We start from the raw sequence: 14,045 nt of genomic DNA on the forward strand, positions 1-14,045 counted from the left end.
GGCGGGCAGGGGCTTGGATGTACATTGTGGTCCTGGCCTTCCCCAGGCCCTGAGAACCAGGGACAGCAGCAACCAGAACTACTACCCTGATGGAGGTGTCGCTCTGGGTCAAAAAAGGAGGTAGGAATACTACCCCAATCGCCGCAGGAGCCATGCTCATGAGACATTAGGGAAACCAGGGTTCCAGGAAACATGTTACCCCCTGTCCGGAGGAAACCCCAACACAGACATGGGGCCTGGAGGACCGCCCTTTTTTCCGGTGGGGGTTAATGTGTTTCCTGTCCTGGTAGGAGGAGCCCTAGGTCTCATGAGCTGGGCTTGGCCGGGCGGCCCGCTCTAGGAAGAGTCCTGGTGGTTCCCAACTTCTTTCATTTCAAGGATGATTGATGGAGGCCACTGTGCTCATTGGGACCTGCAATGCTGCAGAACATTTTCTGTACCCTTCCCCAAATCTGTGCCTCCATACAATCCTGTCTCGGAGGTCTACAGACAATTCCTTGAATGGCTTGGTTTGGGCTCTGACATACACTGTTAAGTGTGGGACCTTATATAGACAGGTGTACCTTTCCAAATCCTGTCCCAACTGAATTTACCACAGGTGGACTCCAAGTTGTAGAAACATCACGATCTGTCTCCTCTCGACAGCACAGGGATTTGTGTGTTTACACACACAAATCCCTGCGCTCGTGCCCGCCGGCATCGGGTTCTTGGCTGTGCAGCGGGCGCACGCCCTCTGGTGGCTATCCTGGGCAAAGCCGTATATGTACGGGATTTTGCCCAGGAGAGCTATTTTGCTGCAGTTTATCTGCGTGAGCCGGTTGGGAACCGGTTAAACAAAAAATGGAAGCTTTTTAATATCCCTTTTTAATTCTGTTTTGAGGTCCTTTGTTGAGTTTTTTACTTTTAATAATTTTCTGACTCTTCACTTGATTTCTTACCACATTCCCACAGAGAAGAAAAGGTTACTGTCTAACCTCCATGTAGACAGAATATTGATGCCAAGTGTTTACTGTGTCCACTGATTCAATGCAAATAGGATTTTTACAATGTGCGTTTGTGAATCTTGTCAATTATAGCCATGTCTTTTATTTTCCACAGAGGTGATTTTAAATCTGACTTTGAGATGATGTTAGAGAGGAAGAAGAGCATGAGTGGTAAGCGTCGGAGAAACCGTGATGGCGGCACTTTTATAAGCGATGCGGACGATGTAGTGAATGCTATGATTATGAAAATGACTGAGGCAGCAGAGGTGAGTTACCTTTTTTGAAACTCAACTCTAAAGGCAAATAGTAATACTACAGGGTATGTCCTATGACCACAATTTGAGAGAGACTAATTTTTTTTAACTTTCCCTCATTCAAATAGTTAACACTATTTAGCTATCTGATTTTCATTGCTCACTTTACTTTTGTCTAGTAAATGAAATGTGCAGTATCATTACCTGTTGTAATTCTAGCATGAAGAGCCAACCCCCATGCATTTCTGATTGCAGATCTGTACAGAGCTGATCTATAAGACCATGCTTCCTTAGTGGGCTGGAAGGTTTTACCCCCTTAATGAACCAGGCCATTTTTTCCGATGCAGCACAGCGTTGCTTTAACTCACAATTGCGCAGTCGTGCTACGCTGTATCCAAATAAAATGTGTCCTTTTCCCCCCCCCCACAAATGGTGTGTGTGTGTGTGTATATATATATATATATGTATGTATATATATATATATATATATATATATATATATATATATATATATATATATATATATATATATATATATTACACACACACAGTACAGACCAAAAGTTTGGACACACCTTCTCATTCAAAGAGTTTTTCTTTATTTTCATGACTATGAAAATTGTAGATTCACACTGAAGGCATCAAAACTATGAATGAACACATGTGGAATTATACATAACAAAAAAGTGTGAAACAACTGAAAATTTCATATTCTAGGTTCTTCAAAGTAGCCATCCTTTGCAGCAGACACATCTCTAGAACTGGTAAGAGGAGACTGTGTGAATCAGGCCTTCATGGTAGAATATCTGCTAGGAAACCACTGCTAAAGAGGCAACAAGCAGAAGAGACTTGTTTGGGCTAAAGAACACAAGGAATGGACATTAGACCAGTGGAAATCTGTGCTTTGGTCTGATGAGTCCAAACTTGAGATCTTTGGTTCCAACCCCCGTGTCTTTGTGCGACGCAGAAAAGGTGAACGGATGGACTCTACATGCCTGGTTCCCACCGTGAAGCATGGAGGAGGAGGTGTGATGGTGTGGGGGTGCTTTGCTGGTGACACTGTTGGGGATTTTTTTTCAAAATTGAAGGCATACTGAACCAGCATGGCTACCACAGCATCTTGCAGCGGCATGCTATTCCATCCATCAGGACAATGACCCCAAACACACCTCCAGGCTGTGTAAGGGCTATTCGACCAAGAAGGAGAGTGATGGGGTGCTGCGCCAGGTGACTACCTCTTGAAGCTCATCAAGAGAATGCCAAGAGTGTGCAAAGCAGTAATCAAAGCAAAAGGTGGCTACTTTTGAAGAACCTAGAATATGAAATATATTTTCAGTTGTTTCACACTTTTTCGTTATGTTTAATTCCACATGTGTTCATTCATAGTTTTGATGCCTTCAGTGTGAATCTACAATTTTCATAGTCATGAAAATAAACTAAACGTTCAATGAGATGGCGTGTCCAAACTTTTGATGTATGTATGTGTGTGTGTGTGTGTGTGTGTGTATGTGTGTGTGTGTGTGTGTGTATATATATATATATATATATATATATATATATATATATATATATATATATATATATATATATATATATATATATATATATAAAAATATATATATATATATATATAAATTTTGTGTGTATATTTTAAGAATTTTTTTTTTTTTTTTTTTTGCTAATAATGGCAGAAATCAGATTTTTTTTTTTTTTTTCCTTTTTGTATTTTTAAAAAAATATTTTTTTTTAGAACTGTGACATTGCTGCGGACCAATCGGACGCTTCACTGACACTTTTTTGGGAACCGGTGATCAGTGCTAAAAATATGCACTGTTACTTTACTAATGACACTGGCAGGGATGGGGGTAAACCTCAGGGGAGATCAAAGGATTGAGTGTGTCCCTAGAGGGTGCTTGCTAACTGTGTAGGGGATGGTCTGACTGGATGAAGACAGTGATCGGTGTTCCTGCTTGAGGAACGCAAGACCTCTCATCTTCCCTGTCTTTAGAACTGCGATCTGTCTCTGGGGAACAATCACGGGTAGCCAGTGGACATCAAGTTTGCCAGGCAACAGGCATTCTGTCCAATCAGCTCGTGCATCCCCAGTGTCTATTGTATGAATCAACGTATAGGTACATTAGAGCCAACCTGCCCTGCAGTAGGCGGTCAGGAAGTGGTTAGTAACTAATATTTATGTTATTGGATGCTACACCGTTATGGCTGCATTAGAGTATTGCACAGAAAACGGCAAGGAATATGCTGATTTCTACAGTAGCTTTGGTGTGCAAATGATTTGAGAAATATGTGTACAAGTATTATTGTGTGTGGGTTTTTGTTTGTGATCATGTGTGATTTGCTTTAATTTTTTCATTTTGCAGGAGGACAGAAACCTGAACACCAACAAGAAGCCAGCACTAAAGAAACTAACCTTGCTTCCCACAGTAGTAATGCACCTTAAAAAGTAAGAATACCATTTTATATACCTGTTCTGCAAATGCTATAGCTTTTTAATGTTTGTGATCCACATTTATTTATCTATTTTTCTTTAGACAAGACTTGAAAGAAACCTTTATTGACAGTGGTGTTATGTCTGCAATTAAAGAGTGGCTCACGCCTCTTCCTGATCGAAGCTTGCCAGCTCAAAAGATAAGGGAGGACCTGCTGAAGATCTTGCAAGAGGTGAGGTTGCTGTCTGTTTTTATGTTGTCACCTACATTGGTTTCACACTTGTGGCTAAAGCCAAGCTCTGATTTTGTGTTTTCCTATTTTGATATCTGTCGTCATTTTTTTTTTATTTTTTTTTTTGTTTATCTCCCCAGCTCCCTAGTGTAAGCCAGGAAACTTTAAAACACAGTGGCATTGGAAGAGCTGTTATGTATCTGTACAAGCATCCGAAAGAGTCAAGACCGAACAAGGATATTGCTGGAAAGCTAATAAGTATGTAGGATAAATCTTTAACTTGTGTACTGCAGATTTAATTGGAATATGCATTTCTCTAGAATTGGAGAACCATGGGCTTGTTACCTTGTAGTTCATTTAAAATTATTTGTAATGTGCTGGAATTGTACATCAGCTATAGATAATAAGAGTGTTTTTGAAGTTTTATCAGTCACAGTAAAGGAACGTTGAGTGAAATGTAACAGGATTACTAATGCTTTAAAATATTAAAGCCTTTTAGTTTAGTTTTTTTTATTAAAATTAAAGCTGTTATACTTGCCTGCTCTCTGCAGTGGTATTGAACAGAGCAGTCCTTTTCCTCCTCTTCTGGAGTCTCCTGCCCACGTTGTCTGCCCTTTCTTTCTGCTCCCGGACTGTGTGTGTCCATGACAAGTGGGTTATGTTCCCTGTTTACAGGAGACGACTAGACAGAAACATGTTAAATAGTTAAATACATGTTACATTAACAGAGTTGAACAGCCCCGCCCAGGGGGCGGTCCCTCCAGACATAACCCTCCTCACTGCCGCATGCAGCCTCAGTTTCGTTCTGCCTAGCAAAGGAGAAGGACGTATGGCTCCCCTTGGGGCCCAGCGCTCTGAGGAAATTATTTTATTTTTATTTTGTCTTTTGACTTCTATCAACTGTCGGCTGAGAGACAGGCTGGATATTATAGATCCTTGTAGTCTTCTCAGTTTGGCCAACGAGCATGAGCACACCCTTGCAAAGAGGCTGGGTCTGCCACGACATGCCCCATGACACCTGGGGAGGCCAGTGAGCTTTGCTCTGAGGTCCGCACATGACTGGGCTGTGGTGTTGTCTCATTCACAGCGGACCAGGCCGACGGCTACCTCCATTGTGGTTGTATGCCTGTCTGGAATGTGTCAGCGAGTCGTCGCGTGGACGGGTAAGTACAGTCCCTCCCTCTTAGGGGGGGGGGGGTGGTACGGCTGAGCATTCCTGGGGTTTGTGTATCCTTTCTTCCCTGCTCCCTTTTTTCCCTCTGCTCTCCATGGACTTCAGAGAAAAGGATTTTACAGGGAGTACAAAAAATCCTATTTCTCTTTTCGTCCATGGACGGACACAGCTCCTTAAATCTTGACAAGTGGGTTATGTTCCCTGTTTACAGGAGAGGACTAGGCAGAAACATGTTAAATAGTTAAATACATGTTACATTAACAGAGTTGAACAGCCCCGCCCAGGGGGCGGTCCCTCCAGACATAACCCTCCTCACTGCAGCTTGCAGCCTCAGTTTCGTTCTGCCTAGCAAAGGAGAAGGACGTATGGCTCCCTTTGGGCCCAGCGCCCTGAGGAGAAATTTTATTTTATTTTACTTTACTTTTTCTTGAAGAATCTTCTTTCAACTGTTGGCTGAGAGACAGGCTGGATAATATAGATCCTTGTAGTCTACTCAGTCCGACCAGCAAGCGTGGGCACACCTTTGCAAAGAGGCTTGGTCTGCCACGCCATACCTCATGGCTCCTGAGGTGGCCGGTGAGCTTTGCTCCGAGGTCCACATATGACTGGGCTGTGGTGTTGTCTCACTCACAGTGGACCGGGCCGACAGCTACCTCCATTTCGGTTGTAGTTCTGTCAGGAATGCGTCAGCGAGTCCTCGCTTGGACGGGTAAGTACAGTCCCTCCTGCTTCGGTGAGTTGGTACGGCTGGGCATTCCTGGGGTTCGGGGGTCCCTTCCCCTTACTTCCCTGCTCCTTTCCCTTGCTGCATTGCTAACATTGCCACTGTCAGGGGGGAGGGGGCCTTCCTGAGGGGACTGTGTTATCTGGCCTGTGTTTTTTCTTTTTTGTATTGGGCTTTCCTGTGAGGTAAAAAGCCCTGTGATGAGCACAGATGTTTATGATTATACTTCAGCAGACGCTGACTGATTGGTGACGCCTGTAACGGTTTTGCTTTTTATGCTGTATCTGTGTCTTATCCTTAAATAAAACAGCCCTAGGAGGCTTTTCCTGTTTAAACACAGGTCCATGCAAAAGTTACCTCACGGTTCTTTTCTTCACAGGCAGCGCTGGGCAGTCTCCTCCTGAGGGAGTCCCCTGGTTACCCCTGGTCAGCGCAGCAAGTGGGTGAGAGGCCCTGAATAGGGCTCTAGGAGCTTTTGTCTATTTGTATGGACAGGTGTGCATATTATAATACACACTATATGTAAATATTGGAGTCAGTATCTGGGTCCTTCCCCACATGCAAGTGGTGGCAGCAGGTGTTAGCACCTGGGATTCCCACAGAGTTCTTATTAGTCCTGGACACAGTTTGTGCCAGGGTGGGGGTGGACTGCGGGCGGGCGGTAAAAGAGTGCCCCCTTCCCCGTTATCCCCTGGGGAATGCTCTGTTATGGAGCCATGGACTAGGTACCTAGTTTAAAAAAAAAAAAGGCAGAATAAGGCATTTATGGGTGCGCTTTTTACTGCTGCAAGGGACTCTCCTAAGCTGCATAGTGCAGCTGGGTTTCCGCCGAGGGCTCGGTCTTTTTTGGATCACACAAATCAGACCGCTGTGTAGGTTTTTTCCTTCTGTGCCCTTCTTTGATAATTTCTGAGATGCGGAATGAGAAAAGCCACTGAGGGCTTTTGTAGTCCCTCACCGCCGGGCGGGAACCCCCGCTTGTATGGATCTGACTGATAGAAGATCCGAAGTACTGACCCGTTCCATGTTTACCATGCTGGGGTCTGGCTTGCGGCCTATTGTGGCCACTACACTGGGGTCTCAGTGGTCGCTGGAGCTATTTTTTGGGAGGTTTTTCAATTACATTGAAAACTCCCATTGGCGCTCATTTTGTCGTAGCCACGCTATGGCGCAGCTTACATTGTGCTGGCCGTTTTCCTGTGGCCGCGTTCTGAACGCTCGGCGGCCATCTTGGAGTAGTCCTGACCCCTAGTGCTGTATACAACTCACAGAGTGAGCATTTTGCACCAGACAGTTGAGGAGCACCGACTCTCTCCTGAGGTTATTAGCCTAGCGGACCAGCTGGTCCAGGGCCTCATATAGGTCTGTGATGCTTCATTGAATGCTGCGCCCTTGTTATCCAGGGCGTCTGTTTCAGAATGGTTTTATGCACACGGTGGTGTAGTGCTTAACTCCATTACTTGGCAGCAAAAGAGTCATTGGTTTGAATCTGCACACTGACGCCAATCTGCACACTGACGCCAATCTGCCTGGAGCTTGCATTGTCGCTCCCTGTGTCTGCGTGGGTTTCCTCCGGGTACTCCGGTTTCCTCCAAAGACATGTGTGCATACACCTACATAATATACATACACACTATGTGTGTGTATTATTTAGGGGCAACCCTCCCAGGCCATCAAAGGCCCAGCTGGGGGACTAATCTGTCCCTGGGTGCATACGCCGATCACGCCGGCACCCAAATCCTGCCAATGTATATAGCCTTCCCTCCCTGTCTCTAGGTCGGAGGGGCGGCTTGCAGGTTCACAATTCAGTGAAACCTCCCTGCTCTCCGACTAGTGGGTCTGCGAGGTGGTCTCTTCGGAGTACTAGATAGGGTTTCCTCCTATCCACAGAACAAAGTTCTGTCCTTGTGTCTTCCCCTCCCGGCCCGTCGGTCTGCCTTGGGCAGTGTGGGATTTGCTAAGCTGCAAGGTAATTTTACCTTTCCTGCAGGACGAGAGTTTTGGGGTTTTCTATGGGCCTCAGGCCCTAAATACCTTTGTGAACGTTGGGTAGTTCCGCATGGAATCCATTTGTTTGGTGGTAGCTGCGCTTCATCCGGGGGATGTCCTGACGTCCTCGGACATCAGGGACGCATACAAGCATGTCCCGTTTTGCACATGTCAGTGTTTTTTTCTGTGCTTCGTGATGAGAGAAGGGTCTCTGTCAGCCTGTGGCCCTCCCTTTTGATCTGGCGTCAGCACCATGGGTTTTCAGCTAGGAGCTCGCACTTATTTGAGTTTTGTTGGGACAGCGAGGCTTTGCCTCATTGGTTACTTTGACGACTTTCTTCTGAGAGCAGCTTCTGTCTCCGACCTAGTGGATGGGTTATTCCCATTCAGACCCTCCGAAGATTCGGGTGGATGTTAAACGTTTAGGCCAGAAAGTGTAGCTCAGTGGCAGCAAGCCGCCTGCCCTCCATGTGTGCGACCTAGGGTTCAAATTATGGGCATGCTAGGTTCCGACTCAGCGTTGGAGTATCTAGTGTTGATCCAGACTCCTCAGTGGCAAAGGTCCTTCTTCCCCTGGAGAAATTGCAGACTCTTCAGTCTGCGGAGAAGGTATTGGCATCACGCAATCGGTCTTCTCTCCGGGCGCCTGCTGGTTCGGGGTCTGTGGGTAGCCTCCTTCAAGGTGGTACTGTATGCCCAGTTCCACACCCTGGTTTTCCAGTGGAACTACTGTCCAGGTGGTAAAAAATCTCTTGTCTCTGAAATCATTAGATTCCTGTGCGCCACCTAGTCAGTCTCTCTGAGTTGGTGACAGAGATTCCCGACTCTTCGGTCCGGGAAGTTGTTCCTTCCTTCCAGTGGTCGGTGTTTACGACGGATGCCAGCTCACGGGTTGTGAACCTGGAGGTTCACAAAACTGGGGGGTCCAGTCGGCCCTGAGTCGCTGGACTTGCGTGGACCTATGACCACACCTCCTTGAATGTGTCTGGTCTCGGTAGCTACCCAGGGTCGGGCCTGGCTAGTGCCTGGTGGGAGACCGCCTGGGAATACCAGGTGCTGTCTACTGTTCATTGTCCTACTATTTTAGGCGATCAGGCTATGCTTCTCCTTGTGGTCGACCAATCTGGTTTCAGCCGGACAACGCCACGGCCGTGGCTTCAGTCTACCATCAGGTATGCCGGCAGGCGGACTACTGGAGTCGCCAGATGCTGGACCAGGGCGACTGGTCTTTGTGCTTGGGGTGTTTCGGCTCCCTTGCAGGAGGTGAGCCTCACATGGCATGGATCTCCTGGCAGCTTGTCTCCGCCGCAAGGGTGTCAGTTAGTGGCCAGGTCTAGTGATCTTGTACAGACGCGTCAGTCGCGCTGGTGGCCCTGTGTTGTCTGTATCAGTGATTTTTTGCCATTCCTCCATGGTAGTTGCTTCCTCGGCCGCTCCACAGAGTGGATGCTGAGGAGATCCCGATGATTCTAATCGCTCCAGATTAATCTCGGCGTCCTTGGTACGCTGATATCGGGCGCCTGGTAGCGGAGGCACCCTGGCGATTGCCAGGGCAGGAGGTTCCTGTCTCAAGGTCCCATACTTCCTCCTGTTGTACAGTCACTGACTTGCTTAACATGGTTATTGGAAGCCAGACTTTAGGTGACCAGGGTCTGTCTGACTCGGTCATCTCAACAGGGCACCGTAGTCTTCTTCCGGAGGATCTACCGTCGCACCTCTCTTGGTGCGAAGGGATGGAGTGACGTCCTGCTGTTTTTAAAGCTTGGATTGGATCTAAAAATTGCTTAAAGCACCGTTTGGGGGCAGATTTCAGCCTTGGCTGTGTTCTTTTAGTGGCCTTTTTGCGGCCCGTTCCCTGGTGGGTCCCCTTTTTTTGTGTGCAAGGGGTTTGTCCTATACTTTCCCCTCTTGGCCCATCTCTTCCCCCATGAGTTTTGCCTCTGGTGCTCTCGGTTCTTCAGGAACCTTCCTTTTGGAAACATCAGAGAGATTTTCTCTTGACACTATCTCAGAAGGTGGCCCCTTTAGTGGCCTTTACCTCTGTTAGAAGGGTTTCTGAGTTGGCGGTCTTGTCTTGCAAGCCGCCATGCTTGATCCCCCATAAGGATTAGGTGATGGTGCGCCCGCGACCTTCCCTTCTTCCGAAGGAGGTTTCAGCCTTTCATACTTTAGGCGTGGTACGCGCTTTGCGGGTATACCAGCCTACTACGGCTCCATTTCTGAGCTTCTGACTCTCTTTTGTGTCGGTGTCTGGTCCACAAAAGGGCCTGGCGGTCTCGTCGACCACCATTTCTCGGTGGATCGGGCAGGCCGTCATACAGGCCTATGCTCCTAAGGGCGGGCCCCCCTTTCCGGTCACGGCACTTTCGACCAGGGCAATTGGTGCTTCCTGGGTTTTTTTTTTTTTTTTTCGACATCATGCGTCGGTCTCACAGGTGTGCGAGGCGGCGATTTGCTCGTCCGTTCACGCTTTTTCCAGAATTTACATGGTTGCTGTGAGTGCATCTTATGATGTTTTTTTTCAGCCGCTAGTTTTTGCCGGCGGCTGTTTAAGGTTGCACCTCCTCCGTTGAGGAGCTCTGCTTGTTTTGGGGTGAAGTTAAAATTGTTTTTACTGATATATTTCCCACCCCTCGTTTTTTGACACTGCTTGGGGACGTCCCACTTGTCAAGATTTAAGGAGCTGTGTCCGTCCATGGACGATAAGAGAAAATAGGATTTTTTGTACTCACCGTAAAATCCTTTTCTCTGAAGTCCATGGACGGACACAGCTCCCACCCCTCCTTTTTAGGTTTGTACTGCTTGTTACGAACTGAGGCTGCAAGCTGCAGTGAGGAGGGTTATGTCTGGAGGGACCGCCCCCTGGGCGGGGCTGTTCAACTCTGTTAATGTAACATGTATTTAACTATTTAACATGTTTCTGCCTAGTCCTCTCCTGTAAACAGGGAACATAACCCACTTGTCAAGATTTAAGGAGCTGTGTCCGTCCATGGACTTCAGAGAAAAGGATTTTACGGTGAGTACAAAAAATCCTATTTTTTTGCTATAATAAATATCCCCCCAAATATATATATATATATATAAAAATTTCCTCAGTTTAGGCCGATACGTATTCTTCTACCTATTTTTGGTTAAAAAAAAATCGCAATAAGCATTTATCGGTTGGTTTGCGCAAAATTTATAGCGTTTACAAAATAGGGGATAGTTTTATTGCATTTTTATTAAATTTTTTTTTTTTTTTTTACTACTAATGGTAGATCAGCGATTTTTTTCGTGACTGCGACATTATGTCGGACTCTCAAAACAATTTTGACACATTTTTGGGACCATTGTCATTTTCACAGCAAAAAATGCATTAAAAATGCATTGTTTACTGTGAAAATGACAATTGCAGTTTGAGAGTTAACCACAAGGGGGCGCTGAAGGGGTTATATGTGACCTCATGTCTGTTTCTAACTGTAGGTGGGTGTGGCTGTAGATGTGACGTCATCAATTGTGTATCCTTATAAAAGGGATCACACGATCGATGACGGCGTCACAGTGAAGAACGGGGAAGCTGTGTTTACACACAGCTCTCCCCGTTCTTCAGCTCCGTGGACCGATCGCGGGACTCCATCGGCGATCAGGTCACGGAGCTTCGGACCGGGTTGCGTGCACGCGCGACCCCACGGCTGGGCTTAAAGAGCCATGTACGTGCCCAGCCGTGCCATTCTGCCGATGTATATCGGCGTAAATGGGTCCTTAAGCGGTTAAGAAAATGACAGTTGTAAATTTAGATAGATGGAATGTAAAATACACTGGAACCTTGGATTACGTGCAGAATCCGTTCCAGGAGAATTCTCGTAATCCAAAGCACCCGCATATCAAAGCGAGTTTCCCCATAGAAGTCAATGGAAACGAAAATAATTTGTTCCGCATTGACTTCAATGGCATGCAATACCTATTGCATGTGGCCAGAGGTGGGGGGGGGGGGGGCGCCGGTGTAGTGTCACATTCCGCTCCCTATCACAGAATGCTCCAGAAGTGACGTTTTTTTCGCCGCCATCTTGCTACACCCCACACTCCTGCACAGTAAAGATGGAGTGAGAAGGGGGCAAGTGGACATCTTGTTACACCCACCGGAGTTTTAGATTTGACACTTATTTTCAACACAAAACTGAGCTTATTTGCCTAAAGACCATATTTGGAAATCCGATGGACTGTTTAAATGTTACATTTTAAAAGCAGCAGCAAACCTGATGACCTTACATGGTTTCTCATGTGACAAAACACCTCTGATTTTCACATTTAACATCTAAACAGTCCGTCGGATTTAAAAACACTGTATTTAAGCATATAAGCTTCGTTTTGGGTTGAAAATAAGTGTGAAATCCAAAACTGCGATGGGTGTAACAAGATGTCCGCTTGCCCCTTCTCACTCTATCATTACTGTGCAGGAGTGTGGGGTGTAGCAAGATGGCGGCGAAGGGAACTTCACTCCAGGAGCATTCTGTGATGGGGAGCAGAATGTGACAACACACCGGAGCACTATCTGAAGATGTTTATACAAACCTAATTGCTGGCTTTGAATGACCTGCTGCAAAAAATGCGTGTTGCCAAGTTTTCCTGAAGGTACCATATAAGTACTGTGTAGCAGCAGTAGATCTATGCAATATTTTAATACAGATGGCTGATTTATATATTTCTGATATGTTCAGATGAATGGTCACGGCCTATATTCGGGCTGAGTTCCAACTATAAAGGGATGACTCGAGAGGAGAGAGAGCAGAGAGATATTGAGCAAATGCCACAGCGCAAAAGAATGAGTAGGTAAATTTGCCTTTTGACTTCTTCCTTTTTTTTTATTTTTTTTTATTGTTGTATAAACACCCATCTAATTACAGATGTTGTTGGGTAACATATTGGCAGTGCTTGAATTGATTTTTTTTTAACTCCTTTCCCTGCAGTACGGGTGGCCAGACACCTCGGAGAGACCTGGATAAGGTGTTAACAGGGGAAGAGAAGTGAGTGTTTGTTTTTTACTGAATTTATTGTTCTTTCAACTCTCTAAGGTGTCCGTTTATGAAGCAGTGAACAGCGGTGATCCCAAGGATCACCAGTGATCACAGCCCATAAACAGTTTATGAAACAGAGATAATCGGGGGGAGAAGTGTTTGAATTTGTTCTCCCGCCGATTTATCTCTACACACAGTGAAGTCTCATAGACTGACACAGAAACGGCCAGTGAAACGCTGTGATCTGAGCACTTCACTGGCGATCTGTATCAGAATTCGCACTCCCCGATTCACCATCTCAGAGCTGGTGAAGCGGGGAGTGAAGAGTAGACATGTGCAATTCGTTTAGTTTCGAATTAGTTTTTTAACGAAAATTCTGAAATTCGTTAATTTCGAATTTTCGTTTTGGCAAATTTTTTATTTCCGAATTTTCGGACTTCAGAAAATTTCGAATTTACCAATTTCCGATTTTTCGGATTTCCGAAAAATCGAATTTTCGTATTTCCGAATTTTTCAATTTCCGAATTTTCGGACTTCCGAAATTTCGAGTTTCCGAATTTTTTAATTCCCGAATTTCGGAAATTTTTAATTTCCGAATTTTTAAATTTCCGTTTTTTTTTTTTTTTATGTATTTTAAAAATCCAGAATTTTTCATTTCCTATTCGATTTTTTTTCAATTTTAGAAATTTCGAATTTTTCATTTTTTTTTTTTTTCGATTTTCAAAATTTAGAATTTTTCATTTTCAAATTTCGAATTTTTCTATTTTTGAATTTTTGTTTTTTTGTCGAATTTTTCAATTTCGAAATTTCCAATTTCCAATTTTTTAAATTTTATCAAGCGATCTTCTCCGCTTGATAAACCGGCACACAGAGGAGAAAAATCTTCACTGTGATAGCCGGAGAACGAAGCAGTGAATAGAATTCACTGCTTCATAAACGGACACCTAAATGTGTATTCCATATAACATGTGATGTTGGCAATTTAGATGTGAAGTTCTTGATTAAAACATAAAAAATCTTATGTGATGATTTTACTGTGGAGTCATTTTCACAGGTTTGCTGCTTGGCAATGGAAGTTGTAGTCAACATATTCAAAGTGCAATAGTCTAATAAAAGCAGAATATTGTTTTAAATGTTTTTGAATTGCTATATATACCAGGTTTAAGAATATGTGTGACTAGCTAATACAAGTAATTTATGTGCCTCTTAGATTTTCGGACGACCGAATGTCTTTTTTTGTGGCATGCT

At 45.0% G+C, this 14,045-nt stretch overlaps 1 protein-coding gene across 2 annotated transcripts in view; it reads left to right on the plus strand.

The window, feature by feature from the left end:
* Positions 1-14,045, plus strand: part of IWS1 (interacts with SUPT6H, CTD assembly factor 1) — a 66,049-nt gene that overhangs the window by 42,372 nt on the left and 9,632 nt on the right. For both annotated transcript variants that reach the window (XM_040348870.1, XM_040348871.1), the window contains exons 7-12: positions 1,099-1,249; positions 3,616-3,698; positions 3,787-3,916; positions 4,057-4,174; positions 12,501-12,612; positions 12,750-12,806. In XM_040348870.1, coding sequence (XP_040204804.1) covers positions 1,099-1,249; positions 3,616-3,698; positions 3,787-3,916; positions 4,057-4,174; positions 12,501-12,612; positions 12,750-12,806 — 651 coding nt within the window. The remainder of the gene's footprint in view (positions 1-1,098; positions 1,250-3,615; positions 3,699-3,786; positions 3,917-4,056; positions 4,175-12,500; positions 12,613-12,749; positions 12,807-14,045) is intronic.

This window comes from Rana temporaria, chromosome 4, assembly GCF_905171775.1.
Source record: "Rana temporaria chromosome 4, aRanTem1.1, whole genome shotgun sequence".
NCBI classification, from domain to species: Eukaryota; Metazoa; Chordata; class Amphibia; order Anura; family Ranidae; genus Rana; species Rana temporaria.